Source organism: Dermacentor andersoni, chromosome 1 (assembly GCF_023375885.2).
Source record: "Dermacentor andersoni chromosome 1, qqDerAnde1_hic_scaffold, whole genome shotgun sequence".
Lineage (NCBI taxonomy): Eukaryota > Metazoa > Arthropoda > Arachnida > Ixodida > Ixodidae > Dermacentor > Dermacentor andersoni.
Genome location: NC_092814.1, coordinates 218337909 through 218361780, shown reverse-complemented (window position 1 = coordinate 218361780; position 23872 = coordinate 218337909). Strand labels below are relative to the sequence as shown.

At 42.7% G+C, this 23872-nt stretch overlaps 1 protein-coding gene and 1 long non-coding RNA gene across 2 annotated transcripts in view; one reads left to right on the top strand and one right to left on the bottom strand.

The window, feature by feature from the left end:
- Window positions 1-16182, bottom strand: part of ppan (Brix domain-containing protein peter pan) — a 49021-nt gene extending 32839 nt beyond the window's left edge. Inside the window, exons 1-4 of the mRNA XM_050196391.3 lie at window positions 16080-16182; window positions 15656-15826; window positions 7698-8021; window positions 2289-2365 (exon numbers count right to left, since the gene is read on the bottom strand). Coding sequence (XP_050052348.2) covers window positions 2289-2365; window positions 7698-8021; window positions 15656-15826; window positions 16080-16100 — 593 coding nt within the window. The 5' untranslated portion in view covers window positions 16101-16182. The remainder of the gene's footprint in view (window positions 1-2288; window positions 2366-7697; window positions 8022-15655; window positions 15827-16079) is intronic.
- Window positions 16183-16299: 117 nt separating this feature from the next.
- On the top strand, window positions 16300-19670 carry LOC140219491 (uncharacterized). Its single transcript, XR_011895800.1, has 2 exons — window positions 16300-16465; window positions 19504-19670. It is a non-coding gene; the product is annotated as an uncharacterized lncRNA (long non-coding RNA).
- The last annotated feature ends 4202 nt before the right edge of the window (window positions 19671-23872 follow it).

Below are 23872 nucleotides of genomic sequence, written 5' to 3'. Positions count from 1 at the left end.
CTCAAGCTCCTTCAAAACGATGGCAGCATGCTTCCTTTCCCGTTCATTCCTCAATGCGGCCCTCAATGCGTAGGTCCTTTCTGTTCTTGTACTCCTTCTGCCACTCGTTCTACCCATGGACCATTTGAAGCATTTTCTTGGTCAGTTACACAGTCCACGTCCGAGTTTTCGACCTCCTTAGGGGCCGCGAAAACGCCCGAAAAGTCGGCCAGTTGGAAAAAAATAAATACATGTCATTACTGCCCTTAGGGGCTCGAAGTGCCACAGGCACATTCGAAAACGCTCTGAAGGCCTGTCGGTACACGTATTAGGCATGTTGGTGTTCGTACTGTAACAGGAAATACCGGGTGCACGCGTGTATAATTAAGGAATACATACTGTGTCTCGTGGCAATAGCCCCTTCCCACACGTGTTATGCTTCACTGCAATACTTTTGCGTATGCTTCACCAAGTAGCATTTCTGTACAGAGGCGAAGCTGACTTTCGGGAACCGACATTATGCAACGCATCGTGCTTTCCAAGCTTCTAAGCCAATCGCAAGGACCACAAAGGCGGAGTCCGTGCCATTGCTGACAACAGCGAATTCTCTCAATAAAAAATGCGGCACCCAATGGCAAAAAGCTTCATAGCGAACGTCGAAGCAGCTAGGCCTAGCATTGCCACAGTGGTGGTTATGGCTGCCAGCGGATCTGTGTGCGAGAGCCCCGGTTCGAGGCGGCAAGGTAATCAAAATGGCAGCGGTGGTGGCTTTGATTAATGCCGTTTCGGACCTGCGGTCAGGGCAAAATGTCCAGAAAATCGGACAGCGAAGAGTTTTTGGGTCCGAAATTTCAGGCGTTCTGATATACGTATTGACTCTTTGGAGTATGTGATGCCGCCGCGAAGCAGTCCAAATTATCGGGAATCCGGATAGTCGGTCATTGAATATACACTGGCAACTCCTCCAGCCGACGACAGGGTGTCAAAGACGATTCATTAGGATTCCTGTCTGTTACTCAAGCCAGGATTACCGCAAATTTCGACCCTTTCAATAAAATTGCAGATCATTTTCCCTGATAGAGGCACAAATTCCCCGAGTTTTCCCTGAGTTTTTCCAGACTACTCAACATCCCTGAGAATTCCCGGTTGGTAGAAACCCTGGTTAAGCAGTACTACCGTTTAGTATACTTTTTCCGAGCTCCTACCAACTACGGTTTTAACGAGGTTTCACTGTACGTGCAAAATATCAAACATAAGATCGGCGTGGCAAAAATACTCAAAGGGTTAAAGAAGTCCACATTCAAGAAGCACACAGGCAGACCATGTATACAAACAATATTGCTACGAAAGCACTAACAGTGCACATGAACCTTACCGAGGAAAAAAAAGGAAAGATCACAGAAAAATTTCCTCCCCATTTGCAACCTGGATGCACGCCTCTTTCTCCTCCAGCACACTAGCCTTGTATTACCTCCCACTTTTGCTAACAAAATCTAATGCACCCGCATAGCTATGATGGACAGAACTAGAGCACCATGCGCCTATGTAAAGCCTCTTCATGGGCACGCCATGACTGCTTTTGCAAAGTATTACCAGACTTGGATGTGTGCCACCATTCCCTGATTCATTGTTAACACCATTTCCACCTTGCTGCTGTCGATGTCACATGTTCGCGCCCACACTTGCACCTTCCAATGAAGCAGCAGCTTCCAGTGGAAACCAGCAGCTGGTGATAAGTTTCAACACACGAAGTTGAAGGAGCGAGCGACAGAAAAGCGTTGAGGAGGAGGAGGGGAGCTTGGTGCTACCTAAATTATTCAACAAAAATGTGTATGGAGGGGCATTACTCTTACGCATCATGCTCAGGCCACGAACTAAAAGAATTATGCAAGATTATTTTCACTGTAAATTATTTCACTTCAAAGGATTCCCTGTAAATCTTGAGCAGAATGTAAAACGAATAACAAAGTTGATAGTTATTCAATGTACAAAAGTTAAAAGCAGATGAAAAGGAATGTATGACTAAAATCTGCTAGTATCTATTAAATCTGATCCTCTCTGGTTCAATGAAATCACAAAAGGAACACTGTTCCTCCAATTTCATATAACCATAATCTTGAATTGTAATGACGTCAACATCAGTAAAGCTAAAGTGCACCCACTATAGTCTATATTGTCAATTAATGGGAAACTGAATGTCGGAAAATTATTAAAAGCGTACTACCAATTATTAGCAGACGAGAGAGCACACACTCAAATGCACCTTATGTCAGCGTAGATTATACACGAAAAACAAATGTCAGACTTACTAGTGGCGAAAATCAATAGTCTGATCTGTTGAGTCATAGTTCAGGAGGAGGCATCTCCTAATCGTGTTCAGCTTTACCTGAAAAAAAAAAAAGAAAAGAGGATAGAAATTTAATATTCTTGCGTCAATTTTATGCTCTTTACCTTGCAACAGGCTTCATTCAAATTAGTCTAATTATGAAATGTTTTCTCTGCTTTTGGATTGATCAGTGCCTCATTGTAACATCCCTTTACCAGCAGAACACATGAGAAATGTACCCTGTGAAAAATCAGCTTATAAGATAAACTATAAATTGGGGAATGACCTTCTGAAAGCATTCCATTTCATAATTACTTCGAAACATGCCTACAAAAAATTAGCTCTTTAAGGGGGGACACCCCACTTAAATTTTCATTTTTTATTTGTGGCCACAATTCGATAAAACTTCCATCACTGATGTATTTTGACATGCTGATTTCAAATATTCAGTTGGTTTTCCCATGCAACAAGTACTTTTCAAAATATAAGCAATTCATGTTTTTTTGTATGGACTTATTTGGAGGCAAGTTCTCTCTACAATGCTGGCTGTTAATGAAGGAGACTGGCACATCAAAATGGTGTTGAATGATCAGAGGTTGCAGTGCTACAAGAATGAATGTTCTAAACTGATTTATGCCGAAGTTACAGCATGTCAAACTTTTGTAAGCAGAAGGCATTAGTGTAACCCTGAAGAAATTATTACTTTTTCAAAATTTCTGTAATGATATTTGTTCACATTTTAGGCCTACTGCACTCCCATTTTGTTCACCTTTCTGACGAAAAAAGAATTATTGCAATAAGATGAGTAGAACCAGAGATATCGTCACTCCAAAACTACACTACCATCAAAAATGTCGTTTTGAGAAAACGAGAAAAAACATTTCAGGACATGTTCATGGTGATTACGGCAAATGCTTGAATACTAAATTGATCAAGGATGATACAGGGGTCCAACCAGGCAAGAATGAAACTTTCGCTTCTTTAAGGGGGGACACTGTAATTCAAATAATGTTCATGATGTTTTCCATGAATATTCATGAAACTTTCCATTCTTGTTAAGACCTTTGTGCTGATTTCAAATATGTAATTATTTTTCCAATAGGCCATTTAGTTCTGAAGATAAATGAAATTCATTGTTCATAAGTTGCAGAAATAGGGGGAAAAATGCGCTATGAAATTCGTATTGGCACATGCCTGGGTACTAGAAAACATAAGGAACATAATGGTAGGAATACTATTTTGATATATCAAATATTAGTAATTTTATAGCAATTCAATCTTTACTGTTCGAATTGTGGCTACCCTACTGTCTGATCTAAAGCAGAATTGAAAATTTTTAAAGCAGAAATTCCAAAATCTGACCCTACATCGTGTACAAGTGAAAAGTCGGTGTTTTGAGAAAACGAGAAAAAAGGAATACATTCACTTTTAATCAAAAGTACAGAAATAATTTTGCATTATTTTGCAGTGAAAGTGGCTAAAAGCTACCAGGAATGTAGTCGCTCTGACCACGGCCACCCAAATGCGGCAAAAACATCGTTTAGCGCCGTTCGCCGATTCCCGGTGGCTTGCATCGCGCGCGCGGCAAGGTTGTTCACGCGGGTCGAGCTCCATGCCGACGCGATATCGCCGCAACACGCACACGTGATAACGATCTTTATGGCGAGGCCAGATTACCGTTCGCTTTTGCCTACTGCGACGCTGCCGCCGCACACCTTGCACTTGACGGCATCAGTCCGTTCACGGAGTCCTACTGAGGAAAGCGAAGCCTGCCTCGGCGTCGACTGGCGCGGCTGCAACGCCGTCGGCGCGAGTGAGCAAATCCAACACCCGCGTTGTTGCTGGCGTTGACGCAAGAACTCGAAGTTTTTTTGAGCATTCATCTCCCTCTGCAACAAATCCGCACGTTGCAACATTGCAGTGTCACGCCGAACGCAGCCGCTGTCCGTAACGATTTCACTCATTTGTGAGCTGGCTAGGCCTACTTCGGCATCGTCCGCGGTTTCGGCATCATTTGCGGTTGGCGGCGAGCTACTCTCGATGCTTTTAGAAGGAATGGAGCGCTTTTGAAAGTTATAAGCTGATCGATTCTTCTTTCTGTCGAACTTGTACCTCGTGGCGAACTTTCCCGGTGGATCGGACATCCTTGGGCATGTGCCAACAAACCTACGAGACGCGCAGTCGCGTCGCCTGCGGAGTGGAGCAGACGACGGGAACATCGCGCAGCCAACCACAGCACGCGTTTTTGGTCACGTGCGCTAGTCAACGAATCGGATCGCGCGTTCGGGCTTTTTTTCCTCCCCGGATTTCAACGTCACCGGCGTACCGACGGAGTCACTTTTGGCGGGAAATTAAAGGAAGGCTCCTCTTTCCAACGAGACCAAGATGGCTGCGATCGCGCGCGTAGAAAAAGAGCTACGCGCCGCGATAAAAAGGGCTGTTTTTGCGCGGAATTCAGCTCACAGTGATGTTACAAATTGATATTGCGGACGAAATACTCTTCCCCGAGATTCGAAACTTGGTGAATTAAAGGAATATTAGCTGTAGATATCGAAAATATCGTTTTCAAAAAATCGATTTTTTCGCGATTTTTTCGCCGCAAAGAGCCGTGTCCCCCCTTAAAGGAAGAATAAAGAGGCACAGCAAGTCAAGCTGCATTAGTAAATTATGCTCATACTATCACAAAACAGCCACTCTTGCCACGAGAGGAGGCTTGGCAACCCAGAAAGAATTCAAAGACAAAAGAAAGACAGGTGGCAATGCCACTCTCAAGTTCCTGCACCAGCATGCCCTTACATTACGAATTTTGACAGTGTCTGCTTGGGTCTGGTAGGTTGTTCACTGTTAAAGAAGGATTACACCGCACTTAAGCCAAAGAATCAACATCACAAGTTTTCAAAACATGCACCAAATTGGTCCAAATACGAGAAGATACATCAAAATTTGTAATGTCACACTGATGCTTATGTTTCAGTGCGTACTTGAAGGGAACTTTTGCCTGCATTTTCTTCAGTCACGATCAACCCTTGTCTGCCGAATTAATGAATAAACCAGAAAAATAAGGACAACGGCCCCAAGTTTTTATTAGTTACACATGAAGCAAAGAAAATGAAACCAGAGAAAGCCTACGGGAAGGTATTTTTCTTTTCAACTGAAATGTAGAAATAAGAAAAATGGAAATGAAAGCGGACAAAAAAATCTTGCCCCAGGTAGGAGCTGTACCCACATCTAAGGTTTCAAACAAATATTTTGCTAGTATAAATTGATCTAGCGTTGCTCTTTAGTGTCCCTTTAACATGGTATGACCAGTCACTCTGCTATTTCTAAACGAAACTACCTAATTAGACCAACTTAAATATGGTTCTTCACTACTGCAGTTATAAAGGAGCCTATAGCCTCCTGTCCAGAAGTAATTACTGTATTTACTTGCATAATGATCGCACCCCTGAATTTTGTCGTCAAAATTCAATTTTTTTTCTTTCCCATGTAATGATCGCACCCCGAACTTGCCGCAGCGATATGTCGTGTGCCAAGTCTAGCTAATAATGATCGTGCTTACCATCTGTCAAATGCTACATGAACGACTCTTCAAGACAAACCAAGCGGTCTGCATGCACCAAACATTCTTAAGTAGATGCCTCACTTCATTACTTTCCGCACTTCCATGACAAAAAGAGGTACAACCAAACTTGCCTTTATTATTTGTAGGCTTCATTATGGTTTTGGTCAACAACATAAAGGGCGCCTTTCGATTCTTCTCGTCTGCACTCGTGGGCACGCAGCAAGTCGCGAGTGGCAACGATAGTAGCCATGTTTACACTGATACGTTAGAAGTGTACTCTATTCATACGCCGACGCTTGTAACACAGCTAAGATATTCGCCCACCCTTAGTGGAAACATGCCGTATTAGGATAGTAGTGAAGACAGATGTCGCAGTTTCCGCAGCATGCCGGCCATGTGTTTCTATGTCATTGGCAGCTAAGCCTGCCCATCCCCGTTTCTGTCCCCTCAAAGTGGACATGGCTACGTTATTGCCGCAAACTTGCTGATATTAACGATATTATTCATTACTGATACGGAAGAAACTGTTTCAATACACAATATGTACTCGCGAGAAGAAAAAAAATCGCGTTCGGCTTGCTCACGACCTACTGTATACAGTAGGTCAGGGCTTGCTCCACCGGCCGCCATTTTTGTTTTGGTGTCCCGCACGAACGCGGGACACCCATATGGAACACCTGCATCCCGCAGCAAATGCGGGATAAAAATTTGTTTTTCTTTTCGCGGGAAATTTAACCCGCGTAATGATCGCACCCCGGAATTTGCGTCAATTTTTCGAACCAAAAAGTGCGATCATTATGCGAGTAAATATGGTACATGCAAAGTATAAAGTTGCTGATGTCTTCTGAACTCTTTTGAGACCATACCTTAAAGAAGCTGAAGCCTAAGAAAGACCGCAAAGCAACAGGCTTCAATATTGACAACTGGTTGACTGATGGGGCTTAAAAGCCATTTGCAATGGATTATAGGTCATGTAAAAAAGCCTAATTTCAGATAATGCAGATGTAAAGTAGCATCTATGCAAATTTTTCTTTTGGAAATACAAGTGGATGTGTCACAAAAGGCTAACAAAAGTAGTCACTTTTGATTTAAAAAAAGAAAAAGGGGGAGGGGAAGAAAAAAAAAGGAAAAGCTCCATCACCACTCACTTACAGCGAGACAACTCCGAACGCATGGCTCCTCAGCATGACTTCGTATTGGGCACTACCCATGGCGTGCTCAATGGAAGCAATGTGCTAGGACTTGCATAATACCAGGCGACCACCAGGTGCACAGGTATGCTTGTTCCATTTAAAGGCTGCTAATACGCAGAGTACTTCATTTTTTGGTATTATATTTCTTAAATTGGTAAAAATCGAGTGTTATTTTCAAAGAGGAAAACCACCGGGGAGAATTCAGATTTTTGTTGTCTGGCAGCCAAAAGGTTGGGCTTTTTTTAGTAACGTTCACAAATAACTAACACGGGTAATCGTATCCTTTTGGTTAAAGAAAGGTCTTACTCGAACAAGTGAAATCACTGACAGGAACATATAGACAATATAGGCAAGCAAAGCATGGTACAAGAACCTCCACCCCTACCAAAATGTAACTGCAGCAGCGAAGGATCGAACCTGTGACTCAAACACCGCAATGGGTAGCTTCAATGCAATTAAACACTGGGGCGTGCTTAAATTTGCCTCAAATGCTTAGTGCAAGCACTCTGGTACTTCACTCCCAATGATATGCAGCTGCATAAGTTGAAAATCAGGATTGCAATGAACTTCCAGACTGCTTGCCCAGCTCAAGCAATGGCAGCAAGACAAGGGCACAATGCATACATTTCTTGCTTACCGTGTGTATGTTAATGGATGGAAACATGTTCTGGAACATGGAGGCCATTAGTTTGAAGTGCATGCCTTCCCCGCTGAAGTTATTCAGCACAAGCAGTGGATGAGAGCTGAACTGATGTGTGTAGGTGACAGGCTTCTTCAAACTTGAAATGATGTCACGAGCCAGGGCATAGTTTTCCACACGAAAGGTAAGCGTGGGCCCACGAGGTAGCCTTGCTAGTCGCATGTAAATGGCTTTCTCAGTCTTGGTGAAGACCACCAGGTGTGTCACATGTAGCAGTCCAGCCACTGACACAAAGTCCTTGACCACATTCTTCCTCCGCACCTGTGTGGCAACACAAGAATCATTTTTTTAAAGAACAGTTTATCCAGCACAGTAAAATAGAACTGAATGAATCATCTGGATCCTTAGCCTACATGGCTAATTTTAGATCCATCACAAAAACAGGCACAAAATAAAATATTTGGCAACAACAACGGTTCTTATATGCATGCGTACATGTTTTTTAAATATGATATAATGTTTAGAATGTTACTAATAAAACAGGGTATGTCATTCCAAACTTCTGTACCAACAAATGACAGAGAATGTCATTACATTGCTAGTTTGTGACTGGCTGAATCTTATGTACAGCCTGGCTGGTGCCCCATATCTTATGTGCAAGAAATTCCTGTGTTGGTGTTAGTATTCCATGAATTAAACAACTTTGTTGTAGTCCCGAGCTCAGTTAAATGCTATTGTGTTTATCTATGCAAAAGGTTGGGCATGATGTGCATCTTTAGTAGATGATGAAATTATTTTTACATATTTCTTACATCACTCTTGTCCACATAATTCTTGTTATCCCAGACTACCTTGGAAACACGGGGGACACTGTACCTAAAAGCAAACTATGTTATTTAAGGCTAAATCTTTGCCAAATTTGCACACATTGTGTATTTTTATGTGTGGATTCCAAAAATGTAATTATTTTTGTTCTAGGACAATTACTACCCGATATATCATAGGAATGGAGTTCTTTTGTTTGGAGAAAATTTAGCATCTAGACGAAACCAAACATGGTGGTTAGGATACAGGAATAATCAAGAATGTCTAAGGTGTGCACTAAGGTAATATCGTTGGTCAATTGGAACTAGGGTTGGGGCCTATCAAAGTTGCCTTAAAAAAAATGTGATCTCGACATGTGAAACATATGAGTAATTAAAAATTTTTCTGAAGAAAAACCTTAAAATCTGGGCTTAGCGCGCACTCCATGCATTTATCTTTACAGTAAAGAAAGAATTATTACGATAGCTAAAATACAAATTTTACGATAGCTAAATAGAAAAAGGAGACGCAAAAATGACAAAACATAAAATGTTATTTTTGGGCCAACTTTCGGTTTTTAAGGGGAGCCTTAACTCTATGAAGGTCACCGGCACACGTGTGATGGCTGGAACAAGTCCCGTATGGTCACTGGTGTACCATCAGTACAAATTCAGATGCGAACAGTCAGAAAGACAGTTTCAATGTTTGCCTGCATTTCATACACTAGTTCAAATCAAGCTCCTGAACATACAATCAGGACTACATCATGCTTAGAAACTGGCTACAGAGTACTTGCACATCACACTCCCATACAATAGGTGTGCGGTAGTGCGATGTGTGTGTCACACATTGCTGTGTGTGTGTCTGTGTCTCTTTTGTCCTGTCGTTTAAACGCTGATGAGTCTACCTGGCCGTCTACCTCTATCTGTGGGAAGGTAAAATAGGAGACTGAAAATGTAGCTCCACCTCCACTATTACTATTCTGCTCCGATTAATTTTCGTTGCGCCGAGATTTCAGCAGACAATAGCAGTCGTCTGCTAACACTTATTACCAGCTACTCAGCAAGACGCCAAAAATTAAAAATATTGGCGGATCGTAGTGCTGCAGCAGTAGTATAAAGCTTCGAATATTACGCGGTGCGCATTTTCTCCCCGGCATGCTTATTTGTGTGTTTCAACTTCACCAGGCACGTAGGAAACTTTGCTACGGTTGCTGCAACGGGATAAAAGCAGCTGTTAGGCTTCTCAGCAGTCTTTTGTTTATTCAGAAACGTTTCTCCGATCGGCGTTCTGCGGAGGCAGTGCAAATTTGAAGCCCACTTCAACGCAGTACAGGGCGCACTGTAGCAGACGACGCGCGAAGCCCCGCCTGCGGCTCTCACTGCACCTGCGCAATAGTTCCTCCGGCGCCCGACAGAGGCGCCCCACGGTGTGCCGGCAGCACGGAGCGGCATTCTGATAGAGTGGACGACCGTGTACAGCAGGGTCAGGTAATATACCTCTCTTTTTAGAGAATAGAACGCACATGCTTTTTTGGGGGGTTCGTCAGCCCACTTAGATATTTTGTTTAGGCCAAGCTGTACATGTCGTTCACAGATAGAAATATTGCATGATTTAAATCCTATCTGTATGTCATCCACATACACTGAATAAAACATTGTTCGTGGTATGACCCTACATAGGGAATTAATTTTTACTATGAATAGGGTGCAGCTCAGCACACCACCTTGTAGCACACCTGTTTCCTGCGTAAATGGTAGAGATAACACATTACCAACCCTGACACGGAACGTACGATTGGAGAGGTAGCTTTGAATCACGTTGAAGAGGTGCCTCTGACACCCATACCAGTCAGATCATGAAGAATTCCAAAATGCCAAGTTGTGTCGTATGCCTTCTCCATATCTAAAAACACCACTAATAAAGACTGCTTGTGCACTAAGGCATCTCGGATATTCACCTCCATGCGGACAAGGGGATCTGTTGTAAAGCTACCCTCCCTAAAACCACACTGCAGGGGGTCTAGTATTTTGTTGCTTTCAAGATAATGAATTAGGCGTCTGTTTACCATTTTTTCTAAGAGTTTGCATTGGCAGCTTGTCAGGGCTATAGGCCTGTAGCTGCTGGCCGAAGTCAGATCCTTGCCCTCTTTGAGAATAGGAATTACGACTGCTTGCTTCCAGGCAGATGGAATATAACTGGCAGAGAATATGGCGTTAAAAAGTGATATTAGTGTTTTGTGTGTTTCAGCATGTAGGTATTCGATCATCTCATAAACTATGCGATCATCTCCAGAGGCCGATTTATTGCAACAGTTCAGTGCAGCCTGAAATTCCGCCAGGTTAAATGGTCGGTTGAAAGGTTCATTTTTATTTCCTTTTTGATCCAGAGTCTGTCGTTCCGCTTGTCGCTGATATCTTAGGAATGTATCTGAGTAATGGGATGAACTCGAAATGTACTGAAAATGCACTCCTAGAGAATCAGCTTGGTCCTCAATAGAGTCTCCTTGAGTCTACTAATGGTAGAGGATGAGTTTCGCGGCCTTTTATTTTATTCACCCTATTCCAGGCTTTCCGTTCGTCTGTATATGAATTGATGCTACTGATGCATTTTTGCCAACTTTCCCGTTTACCCCGCCGGCGTGCTCTTCTACCTAGTGACTTTATTTTCTTGAAATTGATCAGGTTCTCAGCAGTTGGAGATTCGTGAAGGTGACTCCAACCCTTATTTTGATTTATACAAACTTCCTTGAACTCCGCATTCCACCAGGGAACACGTCGTTTTGAGGGCGATCTATTTGATTCAGTGATACATAATGCATCCGCATCAACAATAAATGCTGTCAGACATGCCACTGTATCATCAATAGGAAGTGTAGAGATGTCTTCCCAGGTCATGCAGGTGAGTTCTTACTAACGTTTCCAGTCGGCTGACTCGATTTTCCAGTAGGGGGACGCATGGAGAGCATTCATCACGTTTTGTTGATTTTATGATAATCGGAAAATGGTCGCTTCCATATGGATTTTTAAGCACGTTCCACTCTAGATACGGTACGAGTGTACCAGATGCAATGCTTAAATCAATTGATGAAAACGTTTTGTTTGCCCCGTTATAGAATGTAGGCTCTTTATTATTAAGTACACATGCACCTGCAGTGAAGAGGAAGCTTTCCACTAAGCGTCCTTTGGCATCACAACGACAACCTCCCCAAAGGGTGTTGTGTGCATTAAAATCTCCCACGACAATATAAGGTCACACTCTGTGTGACTTGGGCGGCCGCTGCATGATGTAGCGCTGCCCCCTGGCACGCCACATCGGTGTAGGAAGGACTGGACTGATTGTGGAGTGAGAAACGCTTACGTGCCTCTGGGAACGACAGATTTAGTTTGACCTTGAGCTCCATTATTTATTTTTCTTTTTTTCCACGATGGGCAGGATCACGAGTAAGCTGGGTGGTCTCCTTCACAGTTGGCACAGTGGGGTGTTGTAGTGCAACCGTCAGAAGAGTGTTCGATGGAGCTACACTTACCACAAATAGCACGCCCTTGGCAGGTTTGTGACCCATGCCCAAAACACTGGCACTTAAAACATCGAGGCGGGTTTGGAACGTATCGTCTGACACGTAGTTTGCAGTAACCGGTCTCGATTGATTCAAGAAGAATGCTGGTTCCAAAAGTAATGATGATATGCCTAGTGGTTATTTCTTTGTCATCTCGTCTTATTTTAATCCTTTGCACCTTGACAACGTTCTGTTCTTGCCATCCTTCTAGTAATTCACTTTCACTAAGTTCAAGAAGGTCATCTTCTGAGATGACCCCACGCACTGTATTCATCGTCCTGTGTGGGTCTACTGAGATGGGAAACACTACAAGTTTCGAGAGTTGGTCGTATTGTGGCTTGTCACGAACTTCGAGAAGAAGATCACCACTTCCCATCTTTGTTACTTTGTAAACTGGGCCTATTGCTTTAGTCAGAGATTTGGCTACAAGAAACGGTGATATCATTCGGACATGCAGCCTCTGTTTATACGAAGTTTGCCCATGTGGCAGAGGAAGCGGCGATCACTCCGACTTTTCACAGCTCAAAAGTTCCTGCTACCATCTTCTCGGACTCGCGCACGGCGGTTAGATCCTTCTCGTCCGCTCTCGTATCAGAACAGGTGAACAGTATTTTGATTAAAGCACTTCAAAGGACTAGGGAGAGCAGCGAAGGAGGATACCACATCTCGTGGTTCCCAGCCCATCTAGATAACTCAATTAACCTGCTTGGATGTAATTTCACGTACCACGCTGTCGTGAGTAGCCAGGCTTGTAACGAGGTCAACATCCACAAAGATCCATTATGTACTTTCCACGAAATTGTTTCCCATTATCGACTCGGCAGGAGGACATTTCCACACCTTAAATTGAACAAACCTCAGGCTAGCACACTCAGACATCTGCAAATCCGTTCGTATTCCCCTCCTCAGTCTCTTAACAGGATAGATCCTGCCCACTCAAAGTCGTGCCCCAAATGTGGTCATGACTCATGCTCTTTTGAACAGATGCTCTGGCTGTGCCCAGCCCTTAATGCCTCTCCACCCATCACGAAAGAACAATGGCAGGAATTTTTCAAGAGCAGCAATCTCCACATTCAACTTCAGGCTGTCCAGAGAGCCCACGACATTGCGGCAGAACTTCATCTCCCGGTCCCATCGTGGGCGGCGCCACCGACTTGATCTTCGGGAGCCTTCGGTTTTAGCTCCCCAAGATCTCAGTCCCTCAGGTCTCAAATAAAGTTCTTGTCATGCCATGTCATGTTTTAGTTTCGTGTTGACTGTGAACAACATGGTATTTCGGTTTCGGTTTCATAAAAAAAGCTGAATAGTTCATCGGTGCGCCCCCTCTTGAGGGAGCGATCAGGCAGTGTGGGAAAAGCGCTTGCCATGCAAACTTTGAAAATTCTGCAGCGATGGTGGCCACCCACCACTGAGCTCAACAATGGGACGCTACAAGGTCGGGAGAATGCCTGCAGACACCAGCCATGCATCGCCGCTATAACCTAATATAAAATGCCCAAGGTTGGATAATTACACCAGGTTAACCCTTGCCGCCCAGAATACGGAAGTGAGAAGAAGTGATAAGGAGACAGGAAAGAAGAAACTGGGAGAGAGAAAGCAAAAGATTGAAGAGGGGGACAGGAAAAGGCGACTGCGATTTCCTCCAGGTGGGTCAGTCTGGAGGTGCCGTCTATGTGAAGCAGAGGCCAAAGAGGTGTGTTGCCTCCGCCGGGGGGCCTTAAAGGTCCAAACACCCGGCATCGGCTCGAGCCCCAGGATCCCCCTTTCCCCAGACACGGCTAAGCTGCGCACGGCTACACGCGGGAGGGTCCAACCCTCGTGTGCTCGGGTATGTGGTGTCGCAACACACCAAATGTCTGCTGACGCAGACACCCATGCGGGGCTAAATAGCAACAGTACAGCAGTTTATAATTGTGTAGTATTCTTTAAAAAGTCTAGTGTACTCTATATGGCAGTGAAGGTTTCCTTACTAGTGAATAAAGTAGAGGTTAAAACTTTGCTGTGTTGATGTTTGCAGCAAAACTTAAATGCCAAGTATGTCAGTGTGACATATTTCACAGTATTTTGACCATTTTAGCTTGTGAAAAGTTAAGTATGCTGGGCTGAGCCTATTGTTACATTGGAATGCGATGTAGTCCTTCTATGACAATAAATAACTAGTAAATGCTGTTAAAATCCCCGACATCACAGCAAGCTAGTACAGGAACATCTAAGTGGCTGTACCTCACACCTTTCATTTTCATGTCTTTCCTCTCATGATAAGAGTGGCTGCTCTGCTATTGCCAATACTTAATTTGCTAATACAGCTAAACTTTACATCGCTCTTTGGTTTCCCTTTAATATATGCACAAAGATTTTGATATCACGAAAGACATATGGCAAGCTACTCCCCTCGTAATACTGCTGATATTACACAGTAACTGGTCGTTTGCATAAACGCAGAAGATAAATGACCACAGCCTCAATGATACCACACAGAAGACAAGAGCAAGATGTATTCCGGCTCAATACAGATCGGTGTGCTTCAAGTGACATATTTAGTTATGTATTGTGAGGTGTCAGATATGTAATCTACCTAGAAAGGTCATAAAGCAGTTTATTGGAGATTTTTTTATCAGAAACAGAAAATAATGCCAGGTAAAAAAATTTGTCAATGTTTCAGATTCAATGTAGATCCCTTGATAACAAATAGTACCAACAACACATGGAACTCTTCTGTGTTGCCGGTCGTCTTATCACATGTTCAACACGAACAACTGGTCATCACGGGAACTCGCAGTTTGATGTGTTGCCTCTTCACCTGAACATTGGTCCCGTGTGAAACAGGAAACATCAAAAGGTGGCTTTCTGACTTGATCATTAGTCCAAATTTATGTTCAGCATAATTTCACATGATCTGACAACTTTTTTTTTTTTACTCCTGATAACGTCACATGATCTACATCTCAAAAACACTACTGTCTGAACTTGCATATACGAATACCCATAAGACCACACTTGCCTCAAGGGGCGCCATGAATCATTGGTGTGATGAATTGGAAATTACAGCACTACCTTACCAAACAGTACGCAACGACGAAAAATACAGCGGCGATTGAGCGGTAAATGCAAGATAAATGCGTGAGCATTGCATCGAACCACTTTGAGGTCCCGGATCCATGATTTAAACCGCGTTCATTGCACTGCAAAGTATTGTTCAGAACCTCACCTAATACACACCCTGCCTGGTCCGGAACATACCACCGTCATTTGCACTTGTGTATATATATATATATATATATATTATATTATATCGAAGTGTCTAAAGGAACGTCGGACGCACCTGATTTGCCTTAAAATAAGGTTTGTAGATGCTTTCAGTAATCACGGATTACAAGCACGCACACGCGCAGGAGGTGTCACGCCATCGTCTTGGCGTGCGCAAGCACTCTAGCCACAAATTTTTTGCATCAAAATTCGAAGCAGGGACGTAGCAGAACGCGATTTTAAAGCATTCCAGCGTGCTGGCATGCTTTAATATTGCTGAATTCCAGCAGGCTCCGAATGGAAACGTATACGTCTGTTACCGAGTGAATCAAAACAGAACACTTACCTGCAGTCTTGAGGCGGTATAGGGCTCCATAACTTTCCTGAAATTTGTCATCAGCTCTGACGCATTCTTGCCGAGAGTGCCGCGCGATATAACGAAAGTGTGGGGCGCCTTTGAGACCTCTTCTGGTTCCACCGATGCACTGCCTTTCTTAGCAGCTTTCACGGCGCGTCCCTGCGTTAAAATACGTACAAGGAATTAGGCAGAACATCGACAACATCTATCCTGTGCTCCATGCTCAACCATCCTTCTGCGTGCAGTTGCTGCATTCAAAAGGAAAGTGCCGCGGCAGCATGGCCAGGATCTGCCTCAGACAACATTATCAATCCATCCCATAGCATGCACAAATGATTAAAAGTAAGTACTGGAGAAAACGCCCTACAAAAATCGCCTGTTTCAAGGACTAAATGTGGACATATTAACTTGCTTTTCGTTTTTTCGCTCCCATGTTGAAGTGCCGCACGTGCGCGTTCGCTCCTTCGCTAGCTTTGCCGTTTGCCTCTCTGTCAGCTACTACAATGGATTGGATCGGATCTATGTTTTGTCCCCTTGAAACCCTTTGCCACGAGACGTTCATTTGAGGGATCGTCAGTCGTTTGTGCGCAGGCGCGAGTAAGAGCGGGCGCGAGAGAGAAAAGGCCGTGTCTGCTGTGCCCGGGGCACAGCAGACGAAAGGTGCCCGAAATGTCTACGTTCACCCATGACGTCACGTCCGCTATAACCCATGATGTCACATCCGCTCATTTCCATGGCGGCCGCTTTACGGAGCCGGCTGCGCTGCGAAACGGTCCGTATTCCGTGCCCACTTAGAGCGTGAGTAATTCATATTTCCACGCTATATGCGTGTAATAAAGGATTGGGGCTGTGAGCAGTTTGATGCGTTACCATTAGGTACCTTGTGCGCATATTTTGCCTCCTGGCCGCGTCAAATTGCAGCCGGCATGTGGAATGGGCCGTGGCATCTTATATGGAGCTGCTCATGTGAGTGGTATTGCCTCCGTCAGGATCGTCAGTGCGTGCACTGAACCATTCAGTAGTCTGGTTCAGGGGAGGATGCACGAAAGAACGAGGACGTAAGAAAACACTGGCATGACGAGCTGTTCCGTCAGATCGCGTTACATCGGGGTTTCTTTTAAGACCATCTCGCTCGAGCGAGAGGATCTTAGAACAGCATTACTACTGCTTTTTTACACCTTTGCTGCGGCTCATTTAATCGTCACCTGCATTCTTTTAATAATACAAATCACATCGCTGCGCGGAAGAGCGTCTCTTGAAGTTTCCAAACAAGAGCCAATGCTGCCGTGCCTGCTGCATACACGCTTGCCTTTCCTAACGCAGTTAAGACGCGGAACTAGCTCTGCTACTGCGTGATACAGGGTCACTGTGATAAGAAAATTAAAAAGAACAAACGAAATTAAGGCAGAAAATGTCAAACGTTGCCAAGCGTGATAAACGGACCTGCCTCGCTAGATGAGTTGAAGAAGTCGGCTTCCTGAAGTCAGCTTCGCCGCAGTATACTAGTGTTACGCGCTGAAGCATGTCAGAACTGAAGAGTGACCGCTTTCACCGACATAAATAATATGTGTTCCTTAATGATGTATGCGTGCACCTGCCGTCTCCTGTTACATTACGCGCGCCGAGGCGCATAAGTGTACTGGCCGGCCTTCAGCGCTATTTCGGACGTGGCTGTGATGCTTTGAACCGTTGGTTTGTCGACCTCGTAAGCCAGTTAATGTTTACACGGCCATTTTTTTCTGAGCTGTTGATTTCTTCCATAATAGCTACGTAATTTCGTAGTTTCCTGTTCAACTGCTTTGCGAGTCAAGGTTGTTCTCTTTAGCCGAGCGCAGTTTTCGAAAGCGAAACGACGCTTTTGCATCAGCATATAGGGCCGTCGCCCATTTACAACACAGTCAATCAATGTAATTTTGTATGTCACTGGGAAACCGCCGAACGCAGGGAACTCACTCGCATGCGGGGAACTGCATAACTAGCCACGGGATTACCGTGCCTCTTGGGAAGTTGCTTTGCATCAAAGGCCAGGTACCCTTGCTATGATTCACCGCAACATATTTTGTATGTCTAACCACTTAACATATTTGTATTGCGGTAAAGCTAACCTTACGGAACCGAATTTCGCAACGCTTTTTAGACTCCTGCATCTCTACCAGCCACTACCAAACGCTTGTCGGTACGTCTCTTGGCAAAGGTCCATGTAAATCTCCCCTGTTGGGAGTTGGGGGGACTCACGTATATGAAAACTGCCAAGGAAAGCAGTTGCCCTGATGAAGGCACGCTCCCCTGTCGAAACATTTGCACCAGCCTGTTCTACCACCGTTATCACCGCAACATATTTGTGTGTTGCGGTGAAGCATGCCGATATTGGGAAAGATTTACGTGAATCTGGAATGTATGGTTTCTGTCAGCGACTAACCTAATGTTCTACTCTCATCAAAGCAGATTTTCGTGGCAGGATGCATGATGTCTTGAGAACTTTTGTTGGCTAAAGCCATACGTGCCAGGTTAGCTCTTGTCATAATAATACGCTTTACCGCAATACACAAGAGGCCCCGCTGCCGGACACACCCGCCGTAGTTAGCCAAAACCTTATGTGATGGTTCACTGCAAAACACCTCCTGTATTGCGGTGAATCGTAATAAAGCACATTTGTCAGTTTAGAATGTAAAGACCCTTGCCCTTCGCTTTTGTAATAATATGACTCACTTTAATGAGAACATGTATTCACTGCTAAAAACATCCACATTGAAATGGAGATATGAACACTGATGGCAGCCTGTGTGATGTTTTATCCCTTTACTTTTTTGTGTACCTGTCACGCTGCCATTATTAAATTTTCCTGTACTTCGTTAGGTGCTGACGTACATAACATTACATCACAAAGAGCCACTGTGTAATTAGTGTTCAAGGACCAGTCTGATGGCTTTACTCAAGAAAGGTTTGGGTTATGTTGTTGTGAAGGTTTTTTTTTGACAGGTAGCTTTCTGAGAAGAAATCAGATGTCAGGAAATAGATCTCAATGGCACAGTAATCTTGGCTGCCTTTTGCTCAAACGTGCCCTAGACATAATTGAGTGATTTGCACTTGCAACTGGACAGCAGCCATAGCTTGGGAGACCAGTGATATGGCATATTTTATCAAACTAGGGGACACATAGCATTACCAGTCCGAATAGAGACCTGTTTAAATGTTTGTCACCTTTAACACCTAGATTTTCGACCATGAATTCAGAAAAATCTGTAGCACATTTAGAACCTAGATTTTAAATACTGTATAAGTTGGCTTCTTGTTCACTGCAGCTGTGCTCGGCTTCTGTCCAAACGGGAGAGCACTTCTGCACAGCTTATTAGGGAATATTCTTATTTACATACCTTCTTTTTATTTATCTTGCCTACAATCACAATCAAATGTTTATGGCACATGAATGTGCTGTGCATGAATCTAACTTACAATGCCATGTTCAACAGCACAGTGCATGTAGCTTGTGTTGGTTCATTCAAGCTAAGCATTGCTACAGCCTTTAACTGTAGGTATCATGGTATGAGAGCAGAGAAATGGATATGCAAAGACAATTGGGCACATTGAGACAACATCTTTGTTGTGTGTGAAAAGGTGACAGATACACAATATGGGGAGAACGCATGCACTTTCATATTTTCTCGCGCACAAAAAAAGCCGGAGGAATAAGGTTTCTTCACTGTGCCATAGAAACTATATGTTTGCTCTCAAAGGTAATTCTGATTCATTGGATATGTTCCTGTGCTGTGTTTATTTTCTTGAGTGTGCTTTAGTTTTTGCACGTTAATGTTTCAAACTTGTTTTTATTTTCACAGACTGAACATCCCACGTCTTGGTTTGACTTCCTGGTACAGGATACTTGCACTTAGCATGGAGTGATGAAGCAGAGCAGTGTACTTTTATTAAATGTGCAGATTTTAGCAGTATAACAGCAGTTCATTAAAAAAACATGTGTGCTGAAAATAAAGTGTTCTTACCCACATTCCTCGTCTATTTATTTATTTATTAATACTGTCAACTCTCATAGAGGGTCATAACAGAGAGGACAATACAATTACATAAATCAAATATGGACAATGTCAATGTACGTAAAGTTGCTTAACACTTGTCAATTCACAGTTAATAAGATGTTCACTTGAATGCTGTTCAACACACTTCTGACATTTATCAAAATACGTACAATGAATATCAAGTCGCACATATCACTTGGCACTTCAAAACTAAATCGAAAACTCCCATAAATATGCCTCAGCAGCATTTTCAAAGTCGGTGACATCTTTTAGGCTAACAATAGCGTTTGGCAATTGGTTCCACATTTCTATCGCATCCAGGAAAAATGAGTACCGATATGTATCACTGTTGGTATGGTCCGGCTTTATGACTTAGTCGTGGTTAGTTCGCGGGTATCTTTTGCCTGGAGCATGTAGATATTTGAGCTTATCAATCTTAAGTTGATCCTGCATTATGATCCTGCACCTTCAGCCTATATTTTTTCCTACGTACCTTAAGAAGATCGAAGTTGCAACGCTGTAACATAAGCGTGACCGATTCCTTCCTTCGGTATGTCGAACAAATAAAACGCGCCGCCAGACTCTTTCCAACTTCCTCTTAAGCGTCACTTGATGGGGACTCCAAACAACGCTGAATATTCTAGTATCATCTTAATGAAGGCGGTGTATGCAATAAGTTTTACATTACGCGATGCACGTTCCAGTTTTTTTTTCTAAGAAAATATAACTTTTGATAGGCAGTTATGCAGACGTTATCTATATGTTGGTTCCATGTCAATTTTGCTCATATTCCTGTATTCCCTTCAGCAAAACCACTTATATGGGGAACTGATCATGATAAGTGCTCATGAGCATTTTAAAGAACAGCATTGAACCCTACTCATGCACTGGTAAAATGTATAGATGCAGTGAAATTGAAACAGAAGGCAAAATAGCAAACATGATGCAGTATTTGTCAGACAATTATGCCAGCAATTTTTGCATAAAACGATTTACTTAGAGCATACTAGCACTACAAAGCACCCATCTTTCTTGTTAGGCACACATTACTACAATGTCTTTAAAGGTGGCCACAAGAGAGATGCTGGCTTTAATGAGGAACTATAGAGGTTAAAGGCAGCCATGGTAATGTATTAAGAAATTATGCAATGCATAGCATTTACTCAGTTCATAGAGCTTCCAAAGTTGCCATAAGGCCTTGATAGCTGTGGATGAGGGAACAGTTGTAGCCCTATTTGGAGCATGAGAAATGAACATTAAGATCGAAACATAAGTAACAACTCGTAATGCAATTAAAAAATCTTGCTATACTTTTAAAAAGACAGTGAAATGAAATTAGTAACACAATTTCCTTGTCTTTTTACTTCATTTAGGTTCAATATACTTATTTTAGTAACACAAAAAAGCAGAGTGGTGAAGCACATAAAAAAAATGCTAGTCTGTTTTTATATTTTGTTTTCTCTAAATTCAAAGTTCAGTAAAGTTAACTTAGAAAGCTACGGTGAAGCCATCGCTTCAGCCTGTATGGTGCATAACAGCAGCAATCGCCAGCCTAACTGCTTAGGTTTACAGTGCCTTATTTGTATTGTATACCTTTTAAGTGCTGAGCTACTGGAAGATTGATTAAGGTGACCAACATGCTGAACCAGTAGTTTACTGAGTAAAATACATGGAGAAGGGTGGAAAGATAGGACAGAGAACAGGGGATGTATTCTGTGTCCACCTAGTGGAAATGTCCATTTCATCCGCTCCTGAAGTTCTGATTGGCTGGGCTGGCGTATGCATGAGAAGGAGACATGCTCCCCCAGCTACTTTGCACTTCAGCAGAAGAGGATATGGACATGTCCACTAGATGAATACTTACAAAGCTATTTAATAAAGTACTTCTGTAACCAACATGCCTGCTATGCCATCCTTGCTTTCAATGTCTGTCTTAGTAAAAGTGTGAAAGAGCCAGGTTTGTGCATGAAAAGTTTTCCTGAGGGTGTGTGCCTTGAAGCCCGTAGTGGTAATCACAGGAAACGGGGGTGGATCCAGAGTAGCACCAAAGGGCAAGCCTTCATCGAAACAAATATGGAGGGAAGTGACTGCATGCTCAAACTTGTCAGCTCACAAGTTTGCCAAGACCAAGTGATATCAGAAGTTGATGAAGCCTACATAGTTAATGTATAACCGCTTAGGCCAAAATTATTTAGATACTTTTTATGAGGACTACATATTTACTGGAAATCTCAAAATAATTATGTTAGTGCAGAATACCTTCCACTAGTTGTGACGTCCTTGAAAGAATGAAAATGTTTGAGTTGTACTTGTGTGGTGCATGAAGTTACTTTAAAAAACCACAACTAGGCAATGGAAACAAAATGCAAAGAGTAGTATTCGAAATAAATTGCCACCTCTTTAGGGCTAGATGAATTCAAATAATAATAATAAGCAAATGAAGATTGGGCATACAAGATAGATGTTTCGGCTCCCACTTGAAAGCCTTGTTCACAAAGATTGTGAACAAAGCTCCAGTTGAACCAGTTCTTATTTTTCATTTTTATGGTTGGCATCTAATTTTAAACTACTTACCGTGCCTCTTTTGACCAAACCAGACAGACTGCCATCAAACTCTTCACTACTTCAATGCAAATAATTGGAGGTTGGCAAATACATTTTTCTAATAGGAATAGTAGGTAACGAATAGTCAAACACTGATGCATACAGTTACAGCAGGCATATTTATCTTAGAATTAAGCACCATGCTTATGTTGTCTAGTAAAAAAAGGACAGCTATCAAGGAAGATTAGGATTATTTTTAAGCAAAAGTAATTATACCTCATATACTTGAAGCAGATGTAGTGCTTCTGAAGAATCACGTCCAAACTGCACACACTAAAACATTAAGCTGGGATATTCAAAAAGACAAGTACATGTTTTGCTCGCCAAGTGACTTTTAGTGTACTCAATTATGTAAAGTGTGCTATTATATGATTAATGTAATTTGCTAATGTAAAGAAAGAACAAGCCAGGATCTCTTGCTTCATATATATGCGCTGAATCAAGAAGGTAATTAAGGAAGAAGAACACCAGAAATAAACACGAATGTTTGTGTGCTTTCTGGCATAAAATAATTATCATGTAAGCCACATAACATGCTTTCCAAAGCATCCCCTACCTTAACTTACAGCTGCATCACGCGAAGGCACTTTCTAAGAACACACATGCTTCATGATCATTCATTGTGTTAGTGACTCCCACTGAAGTAGACTGAGAACATATCTGGGCATTGCATTCAATAGCTGATGTAAAGTGAAAAGACTGCTGCTTGTAGGTATGAATGAACCAAGTGAATAAGAAACATAGGTTCTCAAACTTCTAGTAGTAAGTGTGGCAGCACTTAAGAAAAACATATTGCAACTAAAAATTGCAACACATGATGAAATAACTGAAATAGCTAGGGAGAGTTTAATAGACCAATAAACAGGAAACTGCAAATTCCCAACATTTCTGAATACTTTTCTTCACATGTACTCACCTCATAAGTATGACTTCCCTTAATGCTCGAACCTCTGCCTCAATTTCATAATTCCCCATTCTCGCTGCTTCGCTCATGCTGATTGACATCTAGCACAAAGGTTGGCAAAAGTAGCTCAGCATGTGCATGTGTTGTGAGGCAAGCTGCCCACATCTGGTAGCCGCATGCCAATTTCTCAGAGTAGATGAAAGGGAAGCCTTGAGGGTAAACCATAGAGAAGACGGATACCTTGGTTCAATGATAACTGAAAACACCAACATGGAAAATTTGGACAGCCCACAGAATCAGCAGAATTGGCATAGTTTGGAAAAACTGAAAAGATGCATTATGATATTTATGTTACACAGGTTCCAGTCAAGTTGAAGATTTTCACTGTCTAATAAACTTATAAGACAATACATGACCAGCAATACTGTATGGAACCTAAACAATTTTAATAAAGTCACCTAGAAGTCAGGATGGAGATGTGACTGAATTGAGGATGCTAAAATGGATGAGGTGGAGGCAGATTGTGAAGACAGGTCTTAAAAAATTAACATTCAACACACACTTAAGTTGGCAAAGATTGGACTCAATGTTCAAGAAGAAATTGACTGAGATAATTTATTGGTATACGTACATGAGAGAGCAGCAACAATACAGCAGAGATAACTG